Genomic DNA, 27,745 nt, shown 5'->3' with positions numbered 1-27,745 from the left:
CAGTTTCGACAAAGTCCGGAATTTTGTCAAGAGATTCTTGGACGCCGTGGATTTGGGTTTCGATTACACCCGAGTAGCAGTGGTCCAATATTCCAGCGACGTTCAAGTGGAGTTTTATCTGAACGAGTTCTACGACAAAGAAGCGGTAATATTCTAGTATTTAAGTATCAACACCGATGGACTGTAGCCATTGATGAAAATGGCAAAAGTTTTAGGTGGATGAACGCGTTACATTTCCATATTCCGAACGGTTAAGAGGAAGAATAAGATTAATATAGGGGAGTACAGCATTCAGAGCAAAACCGGAGCCGCAACCACAGTGGATAGCTGACAGATGAAACGTAAACGGTGAAATTCGGCCGTTTGTCAATTTACCTCAGCAGGGGTTTTATTTTAACTGTACATGTAAAGGCTTAAATAATAGCACGTTCCACGCGCCCTAGCACCTTGGTTTATGCAGAGTTGGGTATAGAAATATGCAGTGATGTTAACTGCAATATATTAGACAGTAATCACATTTAATATATACTACTGGAATAAAGTAACTGTGCATCATCTGCAGTTATGCCATGCTCTAATGAATTAAGATAAGAATATGATATTTGGTATTCTGTTTAATCACTGTTTAACTGTTGACAGGATAATCTCGAAATCTTTATGATTTGACACTAGGCATCATGATACGCCCTCGAAGAGATGTGGTGTCAAAAGTCAGTTCACAAACTCAATATCGTGTGTGTCCACCACTGGCGCTGATGCAGGCTTGACAACGACGACGCATAGACGACACTAAGCGAGTGAAGAAAGCTTGGGGAATGTTGTTCCATGTCTGAAGCAACATTTGTCCCAAATCAGCTAACGTCAATGGCTGATTCGGGCCCTGACGTAATCGCCGTTCCATTTCGTCCCATGCGTGCTCGATAGGGGACAGGTCAGGAGAAACTGCTGGCCAAGGGAGTACCGGAATGTTGTGCTGTCTCAAGAAATCCGTCACAACACGAGCGACATGTGGACGGGCATTATCTTGCTGAAGTGTGATGTTACGTCCATGTCCTTGAATGAACGCTTGCACATGAGGCAGAATGATCTCGTCCCTGTATCGCAGGCCTGTCAGATTGCCATTCACAATGACAAGTTGGGTCCACCCATGAGATGTGATGCCTCCCCATACCATAACGCTGCCGCCACTAAACGCTCGACGTTGAACAACGCACGCGTCAGCATACTGTTCACCAGGACGTCTGTACACCCTTGCCCTGCCATCTGAGCCGTCCAGATGAAATCTCGACTCGTCAGTGAACAGAACACCATCCCAATCTTGTCTCCTGTACCGTAGATGTTGTCTGCACCAGACAAGACGTGCCTGTCGGTGACGTTGGAGCAAAATCGGACGTATGGCAGGACGTCTGGGCCGGATGTTGCGCTCCCGCAGTCGGTTCCGTACAGTCCTGGAACTGATTTGGCGTAAGTCAGGAATGGTCCGAGCAGTCAAACTGGAACTCTGGAATCGATTCCTTAGATGGGTCAGCCGAATATGGTTGTCTTGCTGACGTGACGTCACACGTGGACGGCCGGACCGGGGCAAATCTCTCGTGTTCCCATTCTGTTGAAAACGTCGCCATAGAGAGGATATCGTGTTTCGATGGACACCAAAATGTCTGGCAACTTCATTCTGGGCCATTCCAGTCTCCAGCATACCCACGGCGCGGAGACGCTGATTTTCTGTAAGCCGTGGCATGTTGTACGCACAATTTATGTTGAAGTTAACGTGTTTTCCACAACATTTAGAGGCTAAAGAATAATCAACAGTTCTTCAATTTTCGAAATCAGGTGTGTGAACTTCATGTGTCAAACATCATGCAGGATGTGAGTCATGTCATTTTACACGAAGTGCACGTGCCACGCGCGATACGTGACATGACATTTCATGAAAAATGCTTGGCTAAATGTTTATTGACGGTTAGGTTTATAACTTTTCAAACATCTTTTGTTTTGTCCCATTTTCTGTGATGCACAGTTACTTTTTTCCATTAGTATACAAAAACATTAAAACGATTTCAGGCCTCGGGGATACATAGTCAACCAGTAGAATCCTGGTTTATGCAGGAATACAAACTCATTTGTGACCAATATGTCTAGCATCCGTTACCAGAAGTATCGTTACAATTCTTGATAAGATTTCTCAAGTGTGTTTGTCTGTATACGAACTTTAAAACCCATAAACACTTGCAGGGATATTTCGTTTTATTAGTCGGTTTCCATTACATAAACGTTGACATAGTGGACAGTGAAAGACATCCTCGATGACAGAAGAAAGCAATGCGTCATTTTCATTGACTAATCTTATGCATGGTCGTGCGATTCAAATTTGAAATTTTGTGGCACGTGTACACTCCTGAAAAAGAAGATGGCCATTTCATTATTGGGATCGATGAGTGAAAAAATTATGTACGATTCATCGTATTTTAAGATGCGCGTTTACTCAGACGTTCCAAAATGAATACCAAATCTGAAAATTGTCTTTTCAAACAGGTTGATTTCAGTCTAACCGCGATTTAGGCGTGCGGCAAAACTGGATTATTTACAGAAACATATACTAACTGTTAATCGTTTCAGGCCAAGGACGCGGTTACTAACATCCGCTACTTGAAAGGATCCACAGATACAGCTGCGGCTCTGCGACTGACGGCAAATACTATGTTCAACACTTTCAGAGGTGCAAGAGGGGACAACTCTGGAGTATCCAAAATCGGTAAGAGTAATGGCCGCCAAGTGATCCCTTCTGGAAAATGTAATTATATAATCCACCACAGAACTAAGAAGTATTTCTACACGGCCAGTGTTTTCAGAGTTTGTATGATCTTGGCTTTCTCCAGAACCTGGGAAGTTTCGCGCATCTGCGTTCTTTGCGTACCACGTATAGTCCTACATATACATCAGGGTACTGCGCATCTATAATGTCTTGCTATAGGCCTATTGGACTGAGGTCTTCGTCCATTATATCAAGTTGTTATAGATTCACAGTATCTAGATATATTGAGATGCATGTATGTACGTAGGGCAAAGTCGAGCTTTGGTGTGTATTTTGTAGCTTGTGTTGACTCCTTTCCAGGGCATCTTAGCGTGTTCACAACTGATTTAGTCATATCTTTCAGCCCTAAGTAATGACCTACTCATCAAAATAGAATATAAAAAGATTAGAACATAGAGGGTAAAACCAGAGCATCGATGACAGTGTGATGGTTAACAAATGCCAAATGCATGGTACGGCCTCTTGTCAGTTTACCTCAGCTGGGGTTTTAATCTAAACATTCCTGTAACTTCTTAAAAAGTAACAAATTGCATGCCCCCAAGCACCATGACTCAAGCTCCTTTTCGTCCGCACAACCTCTGATTGGTTGGCAAAGGGACAAGTCTTATAATTGTGACTCGATTTATAAGATTTACTTCTCTTTGTAGATGGCCGATGTTGGCTTGTTATTTATAGTTTAGGTCGTTTGACCGTGACTCTTTATGGCAGAACCGCCATCAATGACGACATATTTATAGCTCTGTCGTCATGCATTATCAGAAAACTTTTGAAAGTCATGCAATTTTCATAGCTCTGCCCATAAACCGGCCCACTTTGTGGCGCTGTAATCTAGATAACGTGATTTACGAAAAAGAAAATACAAAACAAAATTAATTTGATTTACGAATGTTGATGATAGTGGCTCCTAAGATATCAAATATAAATATCAAACAACAAATATCTCGCATTCGTGAAGAAGATCGTTTTCGGGTTTTCTGATTCTTTTTAGTTCGTTCTTGTTCTGCGAAATTTCCCTTGTGTTTCGTGCTGATTGTGTCGATTCGTACAGGCACTAAAACAGTTCTGAAATGTCCAAAACTGTCCTCGCTCCACAACGATTTAATTACATTGTAATCTCCCCCCTTTTTTGCAATTCTTTGTGATTCTTATTGTTTCGTCAACATCGCCACTTTCTGTTGTAGTTGTAGTTCAGCTGGAAAGCATGCTGCATCGTTCGGGCACGTTCCCCCTTCTGTCCAGTGCGTTCTAGGTTATTGCGTTCCTGTACTCCATCTACCTGTTCCGTTTCATTTCTTTCTGCATGTTCTTAACCATTTTTATTTTTTTTTTACATACTGGTAGCTATAATCCTGACCGATGGACAGTCAAACAGCCCAGGTGACACTTCGCATGCGGCACAACAACTCCGAGACGCCGGGGTGTCTCTGTTTGCTGTTGGTATAGGGAAGGATGTGGACGTTTCCGAACTCAACACCATCGCCTCTGATCCTGATTGTAGTCACGTGTTTGAACTCGCGGGATTTGACGAAGTTATAGACTTTGTGGAACAGATTAGAAGATTAGCATGTAAAGGTAAGTGTAGCCAACCTTATGTTAAGCCCATGCATGCAAGATTATGTGTTTTGTTGGTTCTGTGTGAAATCAAAACTGCATCATGAATCGGGGGCATTTTTTTTTCTCTGGGCTTTCACAAAATTCCTTAAAATGGGTGAAAAAGACACTAGTATGTCATGTACGTGTAGCTTTTTGAGACGATCTTCGAATCCAGACTCTCCATAAGGTTCTATCTCGGTTTGGGCTTTTGTATTTCTAAAACTTTCAAACAAGCACTAACAGGGACATTGAGGAAAACAAAAACACTTTCAAATGAACAACTTCTTTGTTGAATCTTCATGTGTAGTAACTTTACCAAGGTTTGCCTTGTCGATCTTATCATTCGGTATGGGTTGAGGAATTAAGATGACGACATAAGACGGGTTAAATATCATATAGTTCCTCATTGATGATTATTTAAGAAGTTTTTCTCTCAGCAGTTACAATCTTTTCCTGATACTCCATTTTCAGAGCCTGCGCAGCTTAAGTTGGGTTCTGACATCATCAGAACCTTACAGGCTGGACAGAATATGTTCTTGACTTTTGTCGCTGACGTCAACAAAGGGATAAAAATTGATGTGAGTAAAGCGGGAGCAGTTAATGACAGGAATTTCGTCGAAGGTCATAATTAAGTTTAAAGGAAATTTGTCTGTGAAATTCGGAAATAGATTATACTTGCATGGCATCCCGAGATTTCACGTAAGAGGAGTCTGAAAGATAGAGCTTTTACGTTGAATGATTAAATGAATGCTATGGGTTTCACTTCATTTATGTTGATTTATCTTTTCTTTTCATACATTTATATACCTTCTGAACACCACCTGTACACATCTTGTGTACCTCTTGTACACCACCTGAACAAATCATGTGTACCTCATGTATATCACGTGTACAAATCATGTGTACCGCGTGCTCATCAGCTGTACAAACCCTGTGTACCGCTTGTACATCATCTGTACAAATCCTGTGTGTACCTCTTGTACATCGTCTGTACAAACCCTGTGTACCTCGTCTTCACCAACTGCGCATCTCACACAAACATCCTGTAGTATGCCTACTTTTCTTCTGTACACACCCTACACTCCTTCTGTACACACCCTACACTCCTTTTGAACACACCCTGCACTCCTTACGTACACATCCTACACTCCCTCTGTACACACCCTACACTCCTTCTGTATACACCCTGCACTCCTTTTGTACACACCCTGCATTCCTTTTGTACACACCCTCCACTCCTTCTGTACACACCCTACACTCCTTACGTACACACCCTACACTCCTTCTGTACACACCCTACATTCCTTCTATACACACCCTATACTCCTTCTGTACACACCCTACACTCCTTTTGTACACACCCTGCATTCCTATTATACACACCCTACACTCCTTCTGTACACACTATGCACTCCTTCTGTGCACACCCTACGCTCCCTCTGTATACACCCTGCACTCATTCTGTACACACCCTGCACTCCTTCTGTACACACCCTACACTCCTTTTGTACACATCCTGCACTCCAAAATAATGTACACACCCTGCACTCCAAATGTACACACCCTGCACTCCAACTGTACACACCATGCACTCCAAATGTACACACTATGCACTCCAAATGTACACACCGTACACTCCTTCTGTACACACCCTGCACTCCAAATATACACACCCTGGACTCCCTCTGTACACTTGAACATGAGGCAGTGCTGGTCGATCGTACGACGCACATGAACCGCTCAATGCTAGTGGTCCGAGCTGAGATTGTCAGTACATTCACTGTCTAGGACAAAGCCTCTTTTGTGACATGAGCAGGTCGGACTGTTTAGCACCACGCCTTACATGGGATTAAACAAAAGGGCTCCAAAACAATAAAATACAGTATTTCACATTCATACCCTAATTTTAAAGGAAAAGGAATAAAAGCGAAACTGTGACTACACTGAATTTCCATGGTATATAGTCATACGTTCATGTATATGTATGAGTTAATGTGTTTGTATTTTAAATGTGTTGACTACAACATTTTGAACAATTCTAGACCAGTGACGTCTAATATATTGCAATTGAAATTACTGCATATTTTTTCACCTGATGTTGCTGTGGCCATTCATGGTATGGTTGCGTGTATTTTGCTATCGTTTGGGCTTTAACAAGAGCGGTTGGAGTGGAGCGGGGAAGATTGACGTGATGTCGTGTTTGGCCGGTTACGTGATACCATTTGCCAAGTATCCCACTGTCGTTAGTGCTCTGGTTTTACCCTTATGCTGTAAATCTTTTGGCAACGGTTGGTTCTTTGGCAGATTGCAACACACATGGGAGAAGTGGAACTTTATCTTTCAGCGAAGACCAAGAACCCGAACAGCGCGTCGCATCAGTGGAAATGCCGGGGCAACATGCATGAAAGGGTATGTATGGTATATGGCAAACAAAGAGCACCCTTTCCATTTGAGGAGGTGATGAGTTTTTAATTTCATACTGGCTTTTGTTTATTCACACCCTGTTATTGTTCTTCTAGGAATGATGTAAATAAACTAAACTGATTTAAAAATTTAAAAACTTAAGCTTATTATAACTGATACACAATTGTTTTAGTCATAAATTTTGGAGAAAAAAGTGTCTGGCAGTCTTCTACTATTTTGCATAATCCAGCATTGACCACGTGTTTTCTTTTCTGTTCATGTTTAGGGGCGTTGTTTTATTCCACCTGGGCAACTCAAGAAGCTGGTTCGAGATGGAAGAACGCGTATTTCCGTGTATGCCGGATATGTGGCGGACGAGGCCGAGTTGGCCCGATTTTACACGATCATCACTGCGGATGGGAACAAGGATGTCTATTCAGTTGTTCTGACCGTAGCGTTAATTTGCGTAAAATTCTTGCTTAGTTAAGTATTAAACCAGGGCCTGATTCTATTGCCAAAGTCTAAACGTGTGCAATTGCTTGTGATCACTCATGTCCTTGTGTGTGAAACGTGAACTCCATATTTGTATGCTTCCTTCTTGGTACCGTGCTATGGACGAAGCCGTAAAAACGGCTTTTGAAGTAAGAAAAATCCCTTGCCATCGTCGTGGTTAAATTAAATTTTTTGTAGGAACATTGTCTCGGGACCAGTGTAACTTCATGGATGGAAGATTTTGTATGCTTCTCTTCGATACCGGTTCGTAACGCTAACTCAACAATGCTTTAATATCATGAACGGCGATATCTTTTCCGTGCAATGGTGACCTGGATACAGCATGGATTAGCAAATTTTTTCGCGTCATACACCAATACTACGATACCAATATTCTTGAGTACGGCGTAAAGCACCAATCAAATAAATAAATCAAATAAATAAATACTACGATACCAGATTACCTATGAAACGTTTCCATAAAATCAAGAATGAACAAAATGCAAAAATGCGGCTGGAAATCTATGGTGGAAGACAAATCAATGTAAGACTTGAAAACAAGCATTTTATAAGTCATCTTTGCGAAATACACATTCTTTTTTATTTGGTATTATTTATTGGATTTACGCAGTTTTACGCCATACTCAAGAATATTTCACCTATACCACTGCGATCAGTATTATGGTGGGAGGAAACCGGGGTAAACCCAAAACCCCCCGCAGAATGCTAACAGATCTTGCCGCCTGCGACTGGAGAGTAAACCAGTATGAGCTGGACTTGAGCTCACAGCGCACGCACAGAGGCTCTTGATTCATTATGCTGCACTAGCACATTAATCATTATGTCATGAAGGCCCCCTGAACTGGTTTGAGCCGTCAGAATAATATCTATATGCATATGTTCACAGCAGGGAAACACGGGTATAATTTCCTTGCAACTATAATTATCGTTGAACAACAAACGTGATCTGTACACCAAGACTCAATGATATACAGTTTTGAAAAAAAGTCCCGAAAACTGAGCACAAAAACAGGCCATAATTCTGTCGAAAACAGACGCATCTCAAACGTGATCTGTGACCTGCCATGCTGAAGGCATGTACTACGTTTTAATGCAACATGATTAATCGTTTTGAAGCCCCGAAAACTTTCACAAGTTCAAAACGGGGGAAAACTGGCCAGAGTATGGCACGAAGCTCCTTATTTAACCGGGAAGTTGATACATGATAACACTTTCAGTACAATATAATGAACTGTAACAGTTGTGAAAATAAGAAGGGGTAAACTTATTGTACCCTCCGCAACGCGTGAAAAACAGAGATATGAATTGATTTATGTAATTGATTAGTTTTATACACTGCAATGAAAAATGTTTCACGTATCTGATGATGGTCAAGTGAATGGTTGGAATGAGTGAGTGCTTGGGGTTTAGCTGGAGCTGCATGGGTTCGAACCTGCCACCTCATTGCTTCAAGACTAACGGGCCGTATGGTAGAAGCCACTGTTTTGAGGACCAATCTTCAACACATGATCCGGTTGCTGTGAGTTCAAGTCCAACTCATGCTGGCTTCCTCTCCGGCCGTACGTGGGAAGGTCTGCCACCAACCTGCGGATGATCGTGGGTTTACCCAGGGCTCTGCCCGGTTTCCTCCCACGAAAATGCTGACCACAGTCGTATAAGTGAAATATTCTTCTCTACAGCGTGGAACACCAATCAAATAAATACATAAATAAATACATGATCCTATTACGCCTAATGCGCCAGTTTAAGTAGAATATAACCAAAACAAAAAAAGCCGAACAGGGTATTTGATTCCTTTATTCACTTTATCACAAGGACAGATGATCCTATTTTACAACCAACACTTAGTTAAATTACAAACATACACCTTGGTAAACATACACTAGTAAATGTACGTCAGCCATTGTACAGGCTCTTGAAACATTTAATTAATGTCACGAGACAAACTGTAAAACCATCTACACCCAAAACAAAGGGCATAAGCTTCATAGTCATACAGCAAAAGCTTGCATGTAAATAATTTGGAAAATAAGATGGCAAAGTGTGATGTTAATAATACATTGTTACTGAAAACAGTGTATATAGACCCTGTGCATCCCTGTCGCTCAAACACAATGGCTAATGTGGCCGAGGTGATCACCTGAGTTCAAGTCCAGCTCATGCTGGCTTCCTCTCCGGCCGTACGTGGGAAGGTTTGGCATCAACCATCAACGTTGGTCTCTAACGAGATCTGTCCTCTTACCTTCCACCCTAATGCTGGCCGCCATAAGTGAAATATTTTTGAGACAGCAATCCACTAAACAGATCACATAAATAATGGTTAACAGTAAAAGTACAGACTCGAGCCACGGACACCTGCAGGGTCTACCTATATGTTTGTTTGAAATGTGAAAATCAAATTAAACAGTGAGTCACAAGGGCTCCAATGTTTTACCACACAAACCTGTATAAATACTAGTATTATGACGAGGGAGAATCTTATCACAAACTGTAAAACGTTCTCAGGTGGAAAACAGAAGTAAAACACTTAATAAAACGAAATAAATATAATATAATCAACAAAACAAAAAAAATGCTTATAACCAGCATGAACCCAAAGAAGCAAAATGTGAAACACAAAATGAACCAAAAACAAAATAAAACATATAACAACATATATGTGCCTTAAATTAACTTGGCTTGTTTGATGGTAATGCAACTGAAATAGGCCTGCAGTGTGCAATCCAGTATCACATCACCAATAAGGTGTACACCAGCAAGGTACACACATCACCGAGGCACACACATCACTTACATGTAGGTACACACATCACCGAGGTACACACATCACCAAGGTACACACATCCCCAAGGTACACACATCCCCAAGATACACACATCACTTGTGTACACACACCACCAAGATACACACATCACCGAAGTACACACATCGCCAACATACAAACATAACCATCATACACACATCACTGAGGTACACACATTACTGGGATAGACACATCACTGAGGTACACACATAACCATCATACACACATCACTGAGGTACACACATCACCATCGTCGTCATATGACTGAAAAACTGTTGAGCACGACGTTAAACCCCAAGCACTCACACGTCACCAAGGTACACACGTCACCAAGGTACACACGTCACCAAGGTACACACATCACCCATGTGCACACATCACCGATGTACACACATCACTTAGGTACACACATGAAGTCTTGCAGGAGTAGAACTGGAATTTTGCTTGTCTCAGTTACCCATCAGAACACTCTCCACCAAGTACACTACAGCTGGCATAACCATAGCTCCAAAGGCCTAATATAACACCCTATTTCATCCACCTTTTCACATAGGAGAGAGCAACTTTCACGGCAATGCATGCACATTTTAAATCTGATTTTGGAGACAAAACTACACTGGTTGGATTGGCCAATTACAGGGTTTCACAACAAGTATAATTTGTACAATAATAACAAGTCTACATTGAATAATGCCTTCAGACTATGCTTGAGTTAACACCTTGGAAACATGCCAAAATGTTGAACAATACAGGATGTACCTGTGTATACAAAAGCCAGGAAATTAAATACAGGAAAATAATAGTACCTACTCAAACATGTAAAATTAAAATAATACTGATATTCAGAAAACACTAATATTTGTTATCAAGAGAAATCTGAGAAGTAAGTCAACAGGGTAATAAATTTGCTCCGTGCACGTACCTGCCTGTGAAATGGAGCAGGGCGCAGCACAGAATTTCCCCTACTATGTTCAGGGAAGAGAGTACTTCGCATCAAAATAAGCTGAAATTTCTTCTAATAACTGACCACCATATGTAAAACAATTACTTTTGGCCATGTTGGTCAAATATTAGATCCCAGTTACATTGAAAATCCTGTTTTCCCTTAAACTGAGCTAAAATTAGCTGATCAGCTGAAAATTCTCATCCCTCTACATTTGAGGCGTTGGGTTTGTGAGCGTATAACACTGTGATTCTCATTACACATAAATCTTTACAGTGTACATAATGTCAAGAATAATGTCTGCCTCAAATGAAAGCCAACAGAGAACTGTGTCCAGAAATACTTTTTATTCACGCCAAGAAATGCCACAAAGGCAACTGTTTTTGAGACCACAGTTCACAAAAATTTCACACATTATTTTGAACCATTCATTAGAATTTCACAAGTATGATTTTAAAAGTTTACAGTTCATCATGACGTTTGAAAGAAAAGAACTACTGTCAACACATCACATTACTTAGATGTGGTCCACAACGGTCATCATGCATACATGTTATCCTGTTTTGTGGTGCAGCAAAAAATGACAAAAGCAAAAAATTAAAATAGGAATGGAGAGAGTTTTGGGCAGCACTTTGAGTTTACATTATGCATTAATTCTTGCATTAGAAGCATCTATCTGTAAAATAAATGTAAATAAATCATTAACACACTATATTCAAAATGAAATATATATTTCCCCCCAAAACTATATACTAAATAACATAGCTATAGATAAATGTTTTTGGTCCTTTGTAATACTAAGTGGAAAATAATCTGAGCTGACCTCAGAGAGAATAGACAAAGAAACCCCAAAAATGTACAAACAAAAAACACAAAACAAAACATAACGAAAATAAATATACATCCATAAATATACTAAATTAAAACTAAATAGCTCACCAACCTTTAGAATTAAATGCTTTCAGATCTTTGAGCTCCACAGACAGGAGACAAATTTAACATATTGCACTTTCCCTTTCCATGTATGATACGGAGTCATTAGTTACATGTAAATAACCAAGAGGTCGAGAGTTCAACCTTACCAATGAATATATTAGAGGCTCTAATACCTTGTGAATGTCTGTTAGACTTTTAAAACAAGACAGACTTGCAAAAAATGAAATGACAGGTTCTGGCATTCTTATTAAGTCATGAGCAAAACAAAAATGTCTGCACCCTGTTTACTTGGCAAAATTCTTTCTTTATGAGAACAAGCAAATTATGACAAATCCCCCAAAAATGTATAACAATTTTTAGAATTTAAAGGCTGTATTATACATGTAAATGCCTGTTGTTGACAATGACAGCCAGTTGTCTCAGTCAGCGGGACATAAGTTGAAGTTATCGGGGTCCACCAGAGATGAGGGGCTGGGGTCAACAACTCTGATTGAGGGTAGCCGGAGGTGTGGGGATGCTGGGTGAGGAGGGGGACTCAGTCAGCTGGCACATATATGAGGCAAGTTTTCTTCAGGAAGTTGCCTGGGTCCATCAGAGATGATGGGGTGGGGTCAGGAACTCTGACTGAGGGTAGCAGAAGGCGTGGAGCTGCCGGTCGAGGAGGAGGGACAGCCGAGGATCGCTCTATCTTCTTAAATCTACAAAATAAAAAAACAAGACAGAGTGCTAATCACAAATTTTGGCTGGATTTTAAAACATGATTGGTAAACTGGTTTAAAACAGTATTCAATAAATAAAAGAATACATGGAACTGAATGTCTAAAAGAATATAAGCTAGAAATCAATAAAATGAAACTCCACTGTGAGTTCAAATCCAGCTCATGCTGGTGAAAGACTGGAAGGTCTGTCAGCAACCTGCAGATGGGTTTCCCTCTGCCCGCCTTACTACAAGTAAACAGTCTCATGTATATGTACATCAACACAAAAAGGAATAGTTTCAAACAATGTCTTTTTGAAGAAAAAGTAACATTACGTCTACATGCCAAATCTCAAACAAATACCCACTAAAAAAGAAATACTTTGTTTGTCTAACGGCCTTGCTTTAAATTTATTTATTTTTATTTAATTGGTGTTTTACGCCGTACTCAAGAATATTTCACTTACATGACGGCGGCCAGCATTATGGTGGTTGGAAACCGAGCAAGGTCCGGGGGAAACCCACGACCATCTGCAGGTTGATGTCAGACCTTCCCACGTACTGCTGGAGAGGAAGCCAGCATGAGCTGGACTTGAACTCACAGCGATTGCATTGATGAGAGACTCCTGGGTCAATACGCTGAGCTAGCGCCTTGTTTTAAAGAAATAAGTGTGAATTTTTGAGCAGTATGACGAGGTATAACACAGAAACAAGTCAAGTAAAGATGAGATGTATGTGTTTTACACTGTAATAGGTTGATTGATTATTGTCCTATTAGCCAGACAATGAGTTCCAAGGCTGCCATAGTGCTGCCTCACTGAAGCATCACACCGGAGACACCATTTATGACAATCTGTTTAGTAATCAAGCTTCTTTTGTTCAGAGCACAACTCACACTCCTGACAACCTTAGTTGTTTATTTATTTATTTATTTGACTGTTGTTTAATGCCATACTCAAGAAGTTTTGAATCTAATATGACGAAACCCCCGTTAAATGTTCCCTCTACGAAGCTCTATAAGGCTCTATGAAATCTCACATAGCTGACTGTGGATGTTTCTTTAACACTGAATTCAAGAGCTGTTCATTTCTACAATGAGAGTAAACTTTATGGATGGAGGAAACGAGATCCCAGATTAAACCACAAAAAATATTGGTGGAGGCACATGGGTTTCAACGATGACCAGACTGTGTAAATGCCCACATTTACACGTGTCACGCATTGCTGATCGTTTACAGTCACCATGGCTCTTTAAAAAATTATAGCGGCGGAAACTAGAAATTCCCTGTCCAAGGCCGGAATTGAACTCACATCCCATGTGTCCTAAAACTGAAGGACATGCATTTTTAACCACTGAGTCATCACTTGCTCCCTACCTGACTTTAGAAGGATCTTCTGTTGAGTCACCAGAACCCGTAGGACCCAGGTCCCCAAACGAGTATGACTTGGTGGCAAATGACTTTCGCTTAACTGTGACTGGTATGCTATCTGGTTCAGCACTGTGAGATGATGAGACACTACAACTCCGATCTCGCCAAAGGTTTTCAGACTCCAACACCAGCTGGTCCTCTGCTGATATCGTCGCATTCGAATCGCTGTTGGTAATGGAGGGAGACGGCAGGCTGTAGGTTGGTGACACCAGGTTGCTATGGTTACCCAGGGCGTACCTCAGGTTTAACTTCATATGTGTTCCAAGCTGTGAAAGAAAACATTCTGACTCAAAACACAAAAGAAAAAAAGATCCTAGAGCTAATGTAATTCTTTAACCTTTTCGAACATTTGCAAGGTGAAACTTCTGAAGACATTATTCTGTGTAGACTGATAAAAATTATACTTTCTGTGAAACCCTGAAATTTGCCAATCCAACCAATGTAGTTTTGTCTTCAAAATCAAATCAAAAACATGCATAAACTGCACTGAAAGCTGCTCTTTCAAATGCAAGAAGGTTGAGGGGTTCTCTTTATTTGATGGTGCATAATTATAGAAATGTAAGAATCCTTGTGTTAAACCACTTAACTTTGGCAAGTTACTCATGAACATGTGAAATATGCACCTGCACATCACACAGTAAGATGTGAGACATGAAGTCTTCAACAATGATAAAAGTGCCCCATTACCCTAATGAACTGCAAATTTTCCCTTCCAAAAAACAGAACAGGCAAATCTCAAAAACTCCAGCCCTGAACAGGGACTGTACACAAACTCTTGTGCTAGCTAATGTCAGTCCCGCCCATTACCACTAAGGTAAGTGTACCTCTGCTTCTCATGATTAATACTGTCTTTTACAGATGGCTTGGCATGTACAAATATTCTTTCAGACCTACAAAATGGCGGTGGTGACAACACTTAAGTTTTTCTGGTAAAGAAATTATCCAAACCTTTAAACATTCTTAAGTGTGCATGTATAAGGTGGCTGAATCAATCAGAATCCTGCTAAAATGTGTCACACAAAAGGTGCTAAACATTAGGTGAAATACAGAAATGGTGCTTACTACTACCGGAGATCTATGTACAATAAACCAGTGCTTACCTCAAAAAGGCCTGGCTGTAAAATCTGGAAACCCACTTTCACAGAAAGGGATGTATTCTTTGGACAGGTTCTGTAAACGATCACAAGGAAAAATCAGAAAAAAAAACAAAAAATAAATATGTGTATGCATGCAGTATATTTAGTCCAAACAAAAAAACTAATCAATCAATTAATAATTACTGATAAATAAGTAGTTTTATTTGGACAAAGGTGTTGTATAGCCAGCCAAAATTACATAACAGGAGCCACTTTCATTAGATCTGTCAAATCCTTATTTTGAGTAAATTTTTTGTTACAATTTTCTATGGTTTACTACCACAATTTATGACATTTCTATTTAGATGTTTATACCAGGAAACAGACAAACGTTTTGCAGAAGTATAAGAATCTCTGTGGAACAAGAAAAAAAAAAACCCAAAAACAACAGTTTCACTTCTGCGTGATCAGGGTAAATCATATCTGTGATGTACTTCATCATCCATCACAATGACTGATATTTAGCCTTGTTAAAAGTAAAATACCCAGGAGTCTCTCACCAATGTGGTCACTGTGAGTTCAAGTCCAGCTCATGCTGGCTTCCTTTACGGCCGTGGGAAGGTCTGTCAGCAAACTGCGGATGGTCGTGGGTTTCTGCCCGGTTTCCACCCACCATAATGCTGGCCGCCATCGTATAAGTGAAATATTCTTGAGTACGGCATAAAACACCAATCAAATAAATAAATAAATAAAAGTAAAATAAACAAAGGGTCCTGATGTTTAAACTGCCATGAATCTGAGTTCTGAACAACATAACTTCAGGTCAAACAACCAGAACAGCAAGTTATACTGAAGTTATCATACCTGTCTGAAAGTACAAAGAAAACATTTTCCCAATCTCATCTGCCAAAAGGAACAGACAGATGGTTAAATGGACAAAAGTTACTAAAACAAGCACAATATTGTGGTCAGATGAAAATAGAAACAACCCAGTTTCCACAGTTGTTGAGGGACCCCGTGGCAATAAACACTTGGCAAAGCTAGTAAAGCTGCCTACGAGGCGGGTTTTACCTAAAGGTTGTTAGAGATCACCAGCCGTCCACCAATATGGCATAGACTTTGTGCTAGCTCGACGGGGGCGGGGTGGGGGTGGGTGGTAAGTACATTTGTCAAATGTGGGGAAGCTTGTCAGTTACTTGCAAAAGGTCACTGGATTGCCCAAGGTTGTGTTCACAAAAGTGGAAGAGGGTACCCTTTTTGAGTCCTTTTTATCTCAGATGTCGCTTTTTCTAATCTGTCCTATATTAAAAGTTCTGAAGACAGAGTTCAAATAGAACTAATATCAGCTGACTTGGGACTGGGGTATGAGTAGCTGGCCATCCTGATTTCCACCACCAATAAAACCCTTTGTTGTATAAGTTTGCAATGTGTTAAACAAAAAATGAGTTAACTTCAATACGTCAATGACGAACGACTCACCCTAGCTCGACACAGGGATCATGGCAGATCACAGACTCCACGAGACGCTCCACATGCTGGCGAGACACTGAAACACACAAACGATTCAAATGCTTCATCAATACGTAACATAGAACATAAAATTCATTCCTGGTATTAAAATTAAAGTAGAAAATGAAAATGCCACAGTGGGCAAGAATTAATAAATGAGCAAGAACAAGATAAATAACAAGGCCCTGCTAAACCTGCGAAATTAAAATTTCAGCCGAATCAACAAGCTTTAAGCTCAAGCCTGCGACCTGAAGTGAGTGTGTCAACTATCATTATCCAATGACAGCAATAATTTAGTCGAATGGGCCAAGGAGGGAAGCAGAATACACAACAGTAAAGTGACAGAAATACCTGGATCCTGATTGGCTGAGAGAGCCCTCTCTGGCGACCAGTAAAGTTTGAGAGCCAGGAAATCTTGGAGATTGTTGCAGATGTCGTACGTCACAGCAAAACTACAAAAATACGCAACACAGTATATTTTCTGTGATTATTTATTTATTTGATTGGGATTTTAAGACACATTAGCCTACAATGCCTATTTATAAATAAATCAATCTTGTTCTTGCTCATTTATTAATTCTTGCCCACTGGGACATTTCACACCTAATGCCTCCTTGTTGTCATGTGACTGAAAAATTGTTAAGTACAACGTTAAACCCCAAGCATACATACACATCTATCGAGTATGGGAGTTAAACATGTTAGACATGGAAGAAGTGCATTAAGGTTGCAGCAAGATCAAAGCTATAGTGAAATGAACCAGAAATGCCCCCAAATAATCAATATACAATGAGCATATTAAAGACAATCAAATTTCCAAGTATTATTTATGTACATCATGCTTTTTGTGTTTACTCTAAAGAACCAGATGATTCATACGATATTATCTGCCAAGGAGGGTGTTATCTTCAATCCCCAAATGCCGGACTACATGTGTCATCCGCTTTCCAGCAGGACCACTCTGATGTCATATGACATGTCAAATATTTTGATAACCACACACCATTCAGGTGTCATGTTTTGAGATAATTACACCTCTGATCTGTTCTTACCTGTTCATTTTCTCTGTCACATGTGGGCATGATGCTGATACTACAAACAGTGGCTTCCTGGAGGAGATCTTTGGCAAACTGTGTTTAAACAGAAATGGAAATAAATATTTTAATTTATCTAATCAATTGGTGTTTTACTCTTTAATCCTTTCCAAGAAAAAAAGGAAACAGCTTAACGGGGGAAACACATAGCCATCCACAGGTTGCTGTCAGAACTTCCCATGTACCACAGGAGTGAAATGAGCAATATAACGATCTTAAGTAAAACAAAAACGATACTAACAAACAACTGTTATTTATTTATTTGTTTATTGATTTATTTATAAATAGGCATTGTAGGCTAAATAGATTGTAACTGTCGTGATAAAGGCAGAAGTTACCGCAGCAGTTACAATCGACTAAGCCAAAGATGGTCTTCTACATGTGCTGAGGCAGAAAGAAACCTGAAAACATCTTTTACAACCTTTCACTGGGGAAAACTTTCACATAAAAAACTCAGGAGGCTCATTCCTTTGATTCAATTCTGTATTCCGTCTTATATCAATGTCAACTTGGGGATATATTTGTTTATTTATTATTTCTTCATTTATTTGCTTGGTGTTTTAAGCTGTACTCAAGAATATTTCATCTATATGATAGCGGCCAGCATTATGGTGGCTGGACACCGGGCAGAGCTCAGGGGAAACCCATGATCATCTGAAGGTTGCTGTAGACCTTCACATGTATGACTAGAGAGGAAGCCAGCATGAACTGGATTTAAACTCTTGGGTCTTCGTGCTACGCTAACACACCATTAAACCATCAGGCCATGGAGGTTGCTAGCAGACCGGACTTTACACCTTACTCAAGAATATTCGACTTATACGCTAATTATGCCGTAGTCAGCATTATGGCGGTAGGACATAAGGTCTGGGGGAAACCCATAAAAGTTTGCAGGTTACTGCAGACCTATGTGTAATTTGATACAACTGTCCCAAAATTTTGCATTGAACAGGTTACTCACAGGTATGTAGTAATGACTCTTGTGCAATTCTCTTGTTTTGGAGGTGAAAAACTCCATGTCAGATGGGCAGCCAATGAAAGCTCCTGAAACAGAAAATGTAAAAATGAAGTCAAGAGTGCTGAACTATTTATGCTCAGTTGCTGTTTACTTGATGTTTAACACTGTATTTTCTCAACATTATTTCAGTCAGATCATGAAACGGTCTCCCTGAAGAAGGTGTGTATTAATGTCAAGATATTTACAGTGGTGCCTCAATGGGAAGCAACACTGATGCATTCTGTCGTTGTAACTATTGCTCTACTCGTAGGAAAAAATAGAAATACCAACATTATAACAAACAACCTGGGCCCTGTTGTTCAAAACTGGTTCAAGACTTAATATGAGATTTAAGTTTAAGCTAACTCTTCAATTTTGTACTTAGCCTAAAAAAAACTGAGTAACATTGTCTTAAATATGAACCAAAACTGCTGCTGTTATACACTGACTTCAGAGAACCTCATTGGCTGCTGAGTTTGGCTAAAAATTTAAGTACAAAATATGACTTAATACCAGTATTAGCTAATAAACTTTCGAACAAGTGGGCCCAGGGTTTAAAAACAGTAAAATCCAAGAATCTGTGGTTATGTTTTTCTTATTTACTTTTTGAAACAATGAAATTGAGACGTCCAGGAAAGTTTTAGTTTTCTTGATCTTCACTTGATTTATAAAAAAATTTTCAAAAAATTACACTGGATACATTATCTCTTTGTTTTTTCACAGATGCTGTCAGCCTCTACATCTATTAACTGCTTTGACGCTAGGATATGCAAAAGTTTTGTTTGGCCAAGGATGACCCCAAACCCAGGTCAGAGGGCATTCTATTTAATAGCATGATGCAGTTATCTGCCCTTGTCAAATATGTTGAGGCTGTCAGTTCAGCCATTCGCTTTGAGCGTTACCAAGGAAACTCAGGCCTATGTGACTTAATCGCAAGAAAGCTGTGATTGCAAAAAATCGATAGATAAAAAAAAAAGATAAAAAACACAAGTGTCTGCAAACTTCAGGCCATTGAGATGTCTTTAATGCGTAATTTTTGTCTCAAACACTGTGACAAACTGCCATAGCAACTGCATCAGGCTTTTTAAACGGAGCGCACTTTTATGTCAGTTTAGGGCCATCAATGGCTGAACAGAGTTTTGCCATACATAACCTCAGGGCAATCTTGGACTATAGATCTATCACCGACAACAAATAATTCTTACAATAAATCATAATTTTTAGGTAAATTCTTACGGAGAGCCGGTGTTGTTTGATAATACCCTGGTATCTGAGTTGATACAACAGCGACAACTCCTCCCTTGGAAACAGAATCATGTCCTTCTTCTTGATGCTTGTTGTCATGGTTACACAGTTGTCATGTGACTCTTCAGAAGTCCTATAAATGAAGATTTAAAACTGATATGAAAAACAAGAGAAAGAATTACATATATATATATTGATAGTTACTGCAAATAGCAATAGACTGTTCAGATTCCAACACAAAGTAGGTAAGAAGTCTCTCTAAATACAGACATAAAATACAGATATTTTATATCATACAATAATTCTTTGCATAAATTTGAATCTTAAGTTTCTGGAAGGTCTGCCAGCAACTTGCTGATAGTTGTGGTTTCATCCTGAAATATTCTTCAGTACGGCATAAAACACCAATCACATAAATAAACAAGTGTTAAGAGTAACCCGACAGCTCGCAGATAATGGCTTGACTTCAAATGGTAGTCTGAAGCATGTTAATCTTTGCCCAAGAAGTTTCATGAACATATCATGAAAACTTTGACAACAGCTGACCAAAACAAAAAAAGTTTACTTCATAACAGTGAGCTAAGAATACAAGTATCCCTGCTTATTCAAATGAGGAAATTCCCAAATCCTGTTCATCATTCCCACCAAGTTTCATAAAAATGATGTGAAAACTGTTGGAATATCTGATCTAAACATAAATCCTTACCCTGGCCAGCAAAACTGAATAGTACTGGCTAAGATAAAATAGCAAAGTCAAAAAACCTGATAATCTGAATAAAAATACAAATATAACTATTTATTTAAAATCATTTATTTCATTCAGTCTTCAAAGCATGCCCATCGTACCCAACAAGTTTCAGCAACATGAGGTAAAATCTGTGGCAAAAGCTGACCCAAACAAAAAAACCTTACCCTGGCCCACCATAGTACTGGGTAAAACGCTGAGTCAAAGACCTGATAATTTGAATAATGCAAACATCCCTAATTTATAATCAAAATCAGTAAATGTCCAAATCATGTTCATTATTCCCACCAAGTTTCATAAAGGTGATGTGAAGACTGTGAGACTAGCAGACCCAAACAAAATACCTTACTCAACCGACCCAAACATAAAACCTTACTCAACTGACCCAAACATAAAACCTTACTCAACTGACCCAAACAAAAAAGCTTACTCAACTGACCCAAACATAAAACCTTACTCAACTGACCCAAACAAAAAAGCTTACTTGGACACCAACACAGACACCAACACCGACACCTACAACATTTTTCCCCCACACTCGCAATACATCACCACATAACAGCGAGCTAATACAAACCGTTTAGATCTATTTTCACCCCTCTTTCTTATCAGCTCGGGTTATATTATTCGTTCTCTTTTCTATTAAAGCCAAAAAAAAAAAAAAAAAAGGTACATATGCATTCTGCTGGCTTGAATTTTCACCAGAAAATATTCTTGTGGTATTATCAAAACTGTGTCAGTGGCTATTTATGGCAGAAGTATTGACCGTTCTCAACAGACTGACAATTTCCACATCCTGCAATCCTCCCCTCTCCCCTCTTACGATGGCGTCAGGCACTCACCCATCTTTGGTATCATGATGACATTCTGGATCCTCTGGGGTGCGGGTGGCCCAGTGACACGAGCTCGGCAGCACCTTGCAGTTGTACATGTAAACAGGCATGGGGGATTGGTTCTTCACTGTGCAGTAAACAGATACATGTGAACGGGCATGGGGGATTGGTTCTTCACTGTGCAGTAAACAGACAGATGCATATGAACAGGCATGTGGGACTGGTTCTTCACTGTGCAGTAAACAGATACATGTGAACAGGCATGTGGGATTGGTTCTTCACTGTGCAGTAAACAGATACATGTGAACAGGCATGTGGGATTGGTTCTTCACTGTGCAGTAAACAGACAGATGCATATGAACAGGCATGTGGGACTGGTTCTTCACTGTGCAGTAAACAGATACATGTGAACAGGCATGTGGGATTGGTTCTTCACTGTGCAGTAAACAGACAGATAAATGTGAACAGGCATGTGGGACTGGTTCTTCACTGTGCAGTAAACAGACAGATACATATGAACAGCCATGTGGGACTGGTTCTTCACTGTGCAGTAAACAGACAGATGCACGTGAACAGGCATGTGGGACTGGCTCTTCACTGTGCAGTAAACAGATACATGTGAACGGGCATGTGGGATTGGTTCTTCACTGTGCAGTAAACAGACAGATACATGTGAACAGGCATGGGGGATTGGTTCTTCACTGTGCAGTAAACAGACAGATGCATATGAACAGGCATGTGGGACTGGTTCTTCACTGTGCAGTAAACAGATACATGTGAACGGGCATGTGGGATTGGTTCTTCACTGTGCAGTAAACAGACAGATACATGTGAACAGGCATGGGGGATTGGTTCTTCACTGTGCAGTAAACAGACAGATGCACGTGAACAGGCATGTGGGACTGGTTCTTCACTGTGCAGTAAACAGACAGATGCATATGAACAGGCATGGGGGACTGGTTCTTCACTGTGCAGTAAACAGATACATGTGAACAGGCATGTGGGACTGGTTCTTCACTGCAGTAAACAGACAGATACATGTGAACAGGCATGGGGGATTGGTTCTTCACTGTGCAGTAAACAGACAGATACATATGAACAGGCATGTGGGACTGGTTCTTCACTGTGCAGTAAACAGACAGATACATATGAACAGGCATGTGGGACTGGTTCTTCACTGTGCAGTAAACAGACAGATATATGAACAGGCATGTGGGACTGGTTCTTCACTGTGCAGTAAACAGATACATGTGTACAGGCATGTGGGACTGGTTCTTCACTGTGCAGTAAACAGACAGATATATGAACAGGCATGTGGGACTGGTTCTTCACTGTGCAGTAAACAGACAGATGCACGTGAACAGGCATGTGGGACTGGTTCTTCACTGTGCAGTAAACAGATACAAGTGTACAGGCACGTGGGACTGGTTCTTCACTGTGCAGTAAACAGACAGATACATGTGAACAGGCATGTGGGACTGGTTCTTCACTGTGCAGTAAACAGACAGATACATGTGAACAGGCATGGGGGATTGGTTCCGTGCAGTAAACAGACAGATGGACGTGTACAGGCATGTGCGACTGGTTCTTCACTGTGCAGTAAACAGATAGATGCACGTGAACAGGCATGTGAAACTGGTTCTTCACTGTGCAGTAAACAGACAGATACATGTGAACAGACATGCGGGACTGGTTCTTCACTGTGCAGTAAACAGACAGATACATGTGAACAGCCATGTGGGACTGGTTCTTTACTGTGCAGTAAACAGACAGATGCACGTGTACAGGCATGTGTGACTGGTTCTTCACACTGCAGTAAACAGACAGATGCACGTGAACGGGCATGTGGGATTGGTTCTTCACTGTGCAGTAAACAGACAGATGCATGTGAACAGCCATGTGGGACTGGTTCTTCACTGTGCAATAAACAGACAGATGCATGTGTACAGGCATGTGAAACTGGTTCTTCACTGTGCAGTAAACAGACAGATACATGTGAACAGACATGCGGGATTGGTTCTTCACTGTGCAGTAAACAGACAGATACATGTGAACAGCCATGTGGGACTGGTTCTTTACTGTGCAGTAAACAGACAGATGCACGTGTACAGGCATGTGCGACTGGTTCTTCACTGTGCAGTAAACAGACAGATGCACGTGAACGGGCATGTGGGATTGGTTCTTCACTGTGCAGTAAACAGACAGATGCATGTGAACAGCCATGTGGGACTGGTTCTTCACTGTGCAATAAACAGACAGATGCATGTGTACAGGCATGTGGGACTGGTTCTTCACTGCAGTAAACAGACAGATGCATGTGAACAGCCATGTGGGACTGGTTCTTCACTGTGCAGTAAACAGACAGATACATATGTACAGGCATGTGGGACTGGTTCTTCACTGTGCAGTAAACAGACAGATGCATGGGAACAGCCATGTGGGACTGGTTCTTCACTGTGCAGTAAACAGACAGATACATGTGTACAGGGAGATAAATAGGCATAAAATATTACCTACAAAACCCAGGTTCAAAACTTTAAAGGAAAAGGTCACTCAAAATCAAAGTAGGCAACACCACATGAAGCACTTAAAACTATGTCTAAATATACTTTCATTTATTTTTTATGGATTTTTGTGAAGAGTTAACGGTATTCAAACATTTGAATTCAAAGGTCAACTATACTATCATGGTTTAGGAACTCTTGACCTCACAGGAAGTTTTTCCAACTCCACACATGACAGTGACTGTTGGAATAGCTCTCTTCAGCCTTGAGTAAAAGATTACTGAAATAGTGTTCTCGAATATTTCTTCCTTCTGGTGAACATAAGGGGAAAAAAGGTCATGTGACATAAGTATCCTAAACACCCTCATTATGGCCAATAAAGCCCACGATAGAATTCAAATATTTAAGTTCCTTTAACACTGTTCAAAAAATCTAAGAAGATAAATGAAAGTATCTACACGTATAGTTTTCAGATGTCTGTCTGATGAACATTACTTCATATTTTAGCCTTCTTTTACTCTCCGGACCGAGTATTTTTCACCTGGCATATAAAGGTATTCTTTTCAATCCTTACATAGGCATAGATTCCCCTTGCAAAAGATCAGTGTATTACCACGGGTACGTAAGTTTCTTTAGCCATACAAATGATGGCCTTTCTTTCATACATATTAAATATTTTTAGTCTGTCAATCACCAGTCAATCAAACAAATACAAACCTTTTAGCAGCAGATTGTGTTTTCCACCAACAACAATGAGCTTAACATCAACAACAGGAGGATCATAGACATCAATCAGATGAGAAACTGAAACACATAGTTAAAAATAAACACTTAAAACCATGAAAAACCTGTAACTCCTTAGTACATGGGAATAATTCAATTTTATCAAAATACAAAAGGACAAATTACACTTTTAGTGTACAGATATACAAACAATTTTATTTATCTTTTTTCTGGTTTGTTGTTTATTTTAAAGATTTGAAACAGAAAAAAAAAGAAACAAAAAAAGTACAAAACTTGGGTGTTAACAAGTTTACAAGTTACCAGACGGACTTCAGGGAGAAAACAACAAGCAAAGCAAAGTTGTCTCCCTTGATTCTACATTAAAAACCATCTATTATTGTAAGACCATATAAATTTCTATTTGCAGATTAATATTCAATGAAATCAATATTTTTGTCTCGTGCTACAGCATGACAACCTCACCTGATAAGCAGCTGCATCCAAATGTGTCTGAACGATGCAAATAACAAATGAATTTGACCTAAACACCTTGATTTTGAATAAGTTACACATATTGCCTAGTCCTGCAAGATCTTTTCACATTAGAAAAATAGTTTATGTTTTATCTGGAAGGTAGAATGATATGCTACTGGGAAAATGTCAGTGCCAAAGATAATACTGTATGACCTTCAATTGCCTTCCTTTTAAAATGCTTGTTTTTTTTTTTCAGGTGAATTTTTAGAGCAAAGACCTTCCTTTATAACATGTAAATGTAACCAATTTTTAACTACATCTATGAGGTCATGGGTTTGAAACCCACAGTAATCTCAGCCAATGTAATCACAAGAAATGGTCTGTGGTAAAATTAATTCCAATTAACAATATTGTCAATTGCTGACAACTCCAATGTGCAGACACAACAACACATCATCAGACTTACAACCAAGACGTGACACAATCTTGTCATCCAATAAGATGCCCTCGTTAGGTTCCAGGATCATATCTAGCTGTTCCAGTGCCTTACTTCCTGGTGGGTGAACTTTATCTGCCAGCCACACGGTCACGTTCAGCGCCACTCTGTCACAAGGCCCTGGCAAGGAGTTCAGTGTCAGCGAGAATGGAATAACCCAGCTGAGGTCATCAATAAACTTTGGCTCAGTGTCCTGCGAAATGTACAAATGTTGACATGCACGTTATTTAAATTACACATCATAAAATTAAACATGCAGACTGTATGTTCATGTGTCTTAGATCTTTACAACAACTAAAGTGGTAGCATCTGTTGAAACTCTGTCAGTTGTTAGTGATTGTGGTTTAAGATATGCCACTTTAGCAGTATATGTATTTAAGTGATTCGAGACTGTGGACATACTGTACTTCGCTAGTACAAGTCAGCCGCAAGCAGTCAACGAGGTGAAAGATAAAGGTGAAAGAAGGTATAGGAAAATGAACAATACGGGACGATATTCAGAGCAGTACGGCTGACAACAACCAGAATTTATAGTATGTAAGACAACAGAACAATATGCAAAGCACATATAAATTGTGAATGTCAACACAACCTGTTTTTGAAGCATGAGGATGTGAAGCAGAGATTTCTATTAACTCCCATGTTATTTAGACAATGTTTTCATTGCTGTGTGTGACTGAGTATGCATCTTGGCACAAGTATAACAGCAAATGCCCAGATATCTGAGTTCCGGAATATCTCAGTTGGAAAAAAGAATTACATTTAACTGGGAATGGGTTATTATTTGTCAGGCACCTGCTGAAGAGTTAGTTTTATTTGGGCAATTCAGTTTCATTTATGTGTGAGGCCTATCATACATGATTCCTTGTTTCCAGGCACCCACCAGCAAATAAGTCATTTAACGTAAGAAGAGCAGAGTTTACCTTCACATATAAACACATTATTTCATTTTTTGACAGATATTGTTGCATAAGGTAAAATTTGCTGAAATAATGATAATGAAATATAAATACTGTTCTGCTGTACACACTAATAATCAACTACGCCTGTTTTGACGGGAAAAAAGGAATCAATTGTCAATACGACATTATGGCCTAAGACATGTTGACAGAATTCGAACACTGTTGTGTGAATGAAAAATTTTTCATTAGAAATGTTAAACACTGATCAGACAAATAAATCACTTGGTGGATTTCTCAACTTTAACACCACACGGTTTCATTTATCAAGCCAAAACCAGAAAAGACCTTACCTAATAAATTAATATGCATTTACAAATATATGACCATTTTAATTAACAGTTTAAAAATATGTACCAATTTAAAATCACAGATACACTCATTTTCCAGTCCTTCTACAAAGCTTGAACACGGTGGACATCGTTTTGTCGACTGTGCGAAATTGTCGTCAGTTCGAGTCGGACATGCCCCATCTTTCTGAGCCTCTCTCGGAGACAAACATGCGTGGACTGACAGCAGACGAACCCGAGATCGCCAACCATCCATTTCAATCTCATTGTGCGCATGTTTTCCGGCATAAACAGCCACAACAGCTAGTGCAATCGTTTGCCCGACATGTAACCTTAGCAACGCATCTGTGCTGCTGACATCTAACGTCTGCAATTCTGCATCTTTACGGAAAATTAATCTGATTTTGGTCGAGACGTCCAAAGTGTCTTCCATATTGTTGAAACGTAAACTTAGAGCTGACTCGTACATTTCTTGACCTGACACTGACAATTATGTTAAATTTCCAATGAGAGGTTTTTTTTATATTACAAGATCACATTGTATCTTGCAGATTATGCGTCCAGTTACCGTATTGCAAGTTACACACCTCAGGTTTACCTTCTTTCAATTATTTTTTTTTTTCAGAAATGGAATTCCGGATTTTGCGTAAAAAATATTATCCATATCAAA

At 39.8% G+C, this 27,745-nt stretch overlaps 2 protein-coding genes across 2 annotated transcripts; one reads left to right on the top strand and one right to left on the bottom strand.

Moving 5' to 3' along the window:
* The first annotated feature begins 1,857 nt into the window (after positions 1–1,857).
* Positions 1,858–7,623, top strand: LOC135479832 (collagen alpha-1(XIV) chain-like). Its single transcript, XM_064759737.1, has 6 exons — positions 1,858–1,866; positions 2,617–2,791; positions 4,154–4,384; positions 4,877–4,983; positions 6,710–6,814; positions 7,095–7,623. The coding sequence occupies exons 1-6, from the start codon at positions 1,858–1,860 to the stop codon at positions 7,293–7,295; spliced, it is 828 nt and encodes a 275-aa protein (XP_064615807.1). The 3' UTR covers positions 7,296–7,623.
* Positions 7,624–12,538: 4,915 nt separating this feature from the next.
* LOC135479831 (trafficking protein particle complex subunit 14-like) lies at positions 12,539–27,508 on the bottom strand. Its single transcript, XM_064759736.1, has 12 exons — positions 27,143–27,508; positions 25,797–26,019; positions 24,851–24,937; positions 21,639–21,756; positions 20,043–20,184; positions 18,771–18,853; positions 17,768–17,845; positions 17,067–17,167; positions 16,686–16,752; positions 15,231–15,300; positions 14,077–14,396; positions 12,539–12,701 (listed from the first exon to the last, which is right to left on the bottom strand). The coding sequence occupies exons 1-12, from the start codon at positions 27,506–27,508 to the stop codon at positions 12,539–12,541; spliced, it is 1,818 nt and encodes a 605-aa protein (XP_064615806.1).
* Positions 27,509–27,745: the final 237 nt, after the last annotated feature.

Source organism: Liolophura sinensis, chromosome 12 (genome assembly GCF_032854445.1).
Source record: "Liolophura sinensis isolate JHLJ2023 chromosome 12, CUHK_Ljap_v2, whole genome shotgun sequence".
NCBI classification, from domain to species: Eukaryota; Metazoa; Mollusca; class Polyplacophora; order Chitonida; family Chitonidae; genus Liolophura; species Liolophura sinensis.
The sequence above is the reverse complement of the archived record's forward strand: the minus strand, read 5'-3'. Positions and strand labels throughout refer to the sequence as shown.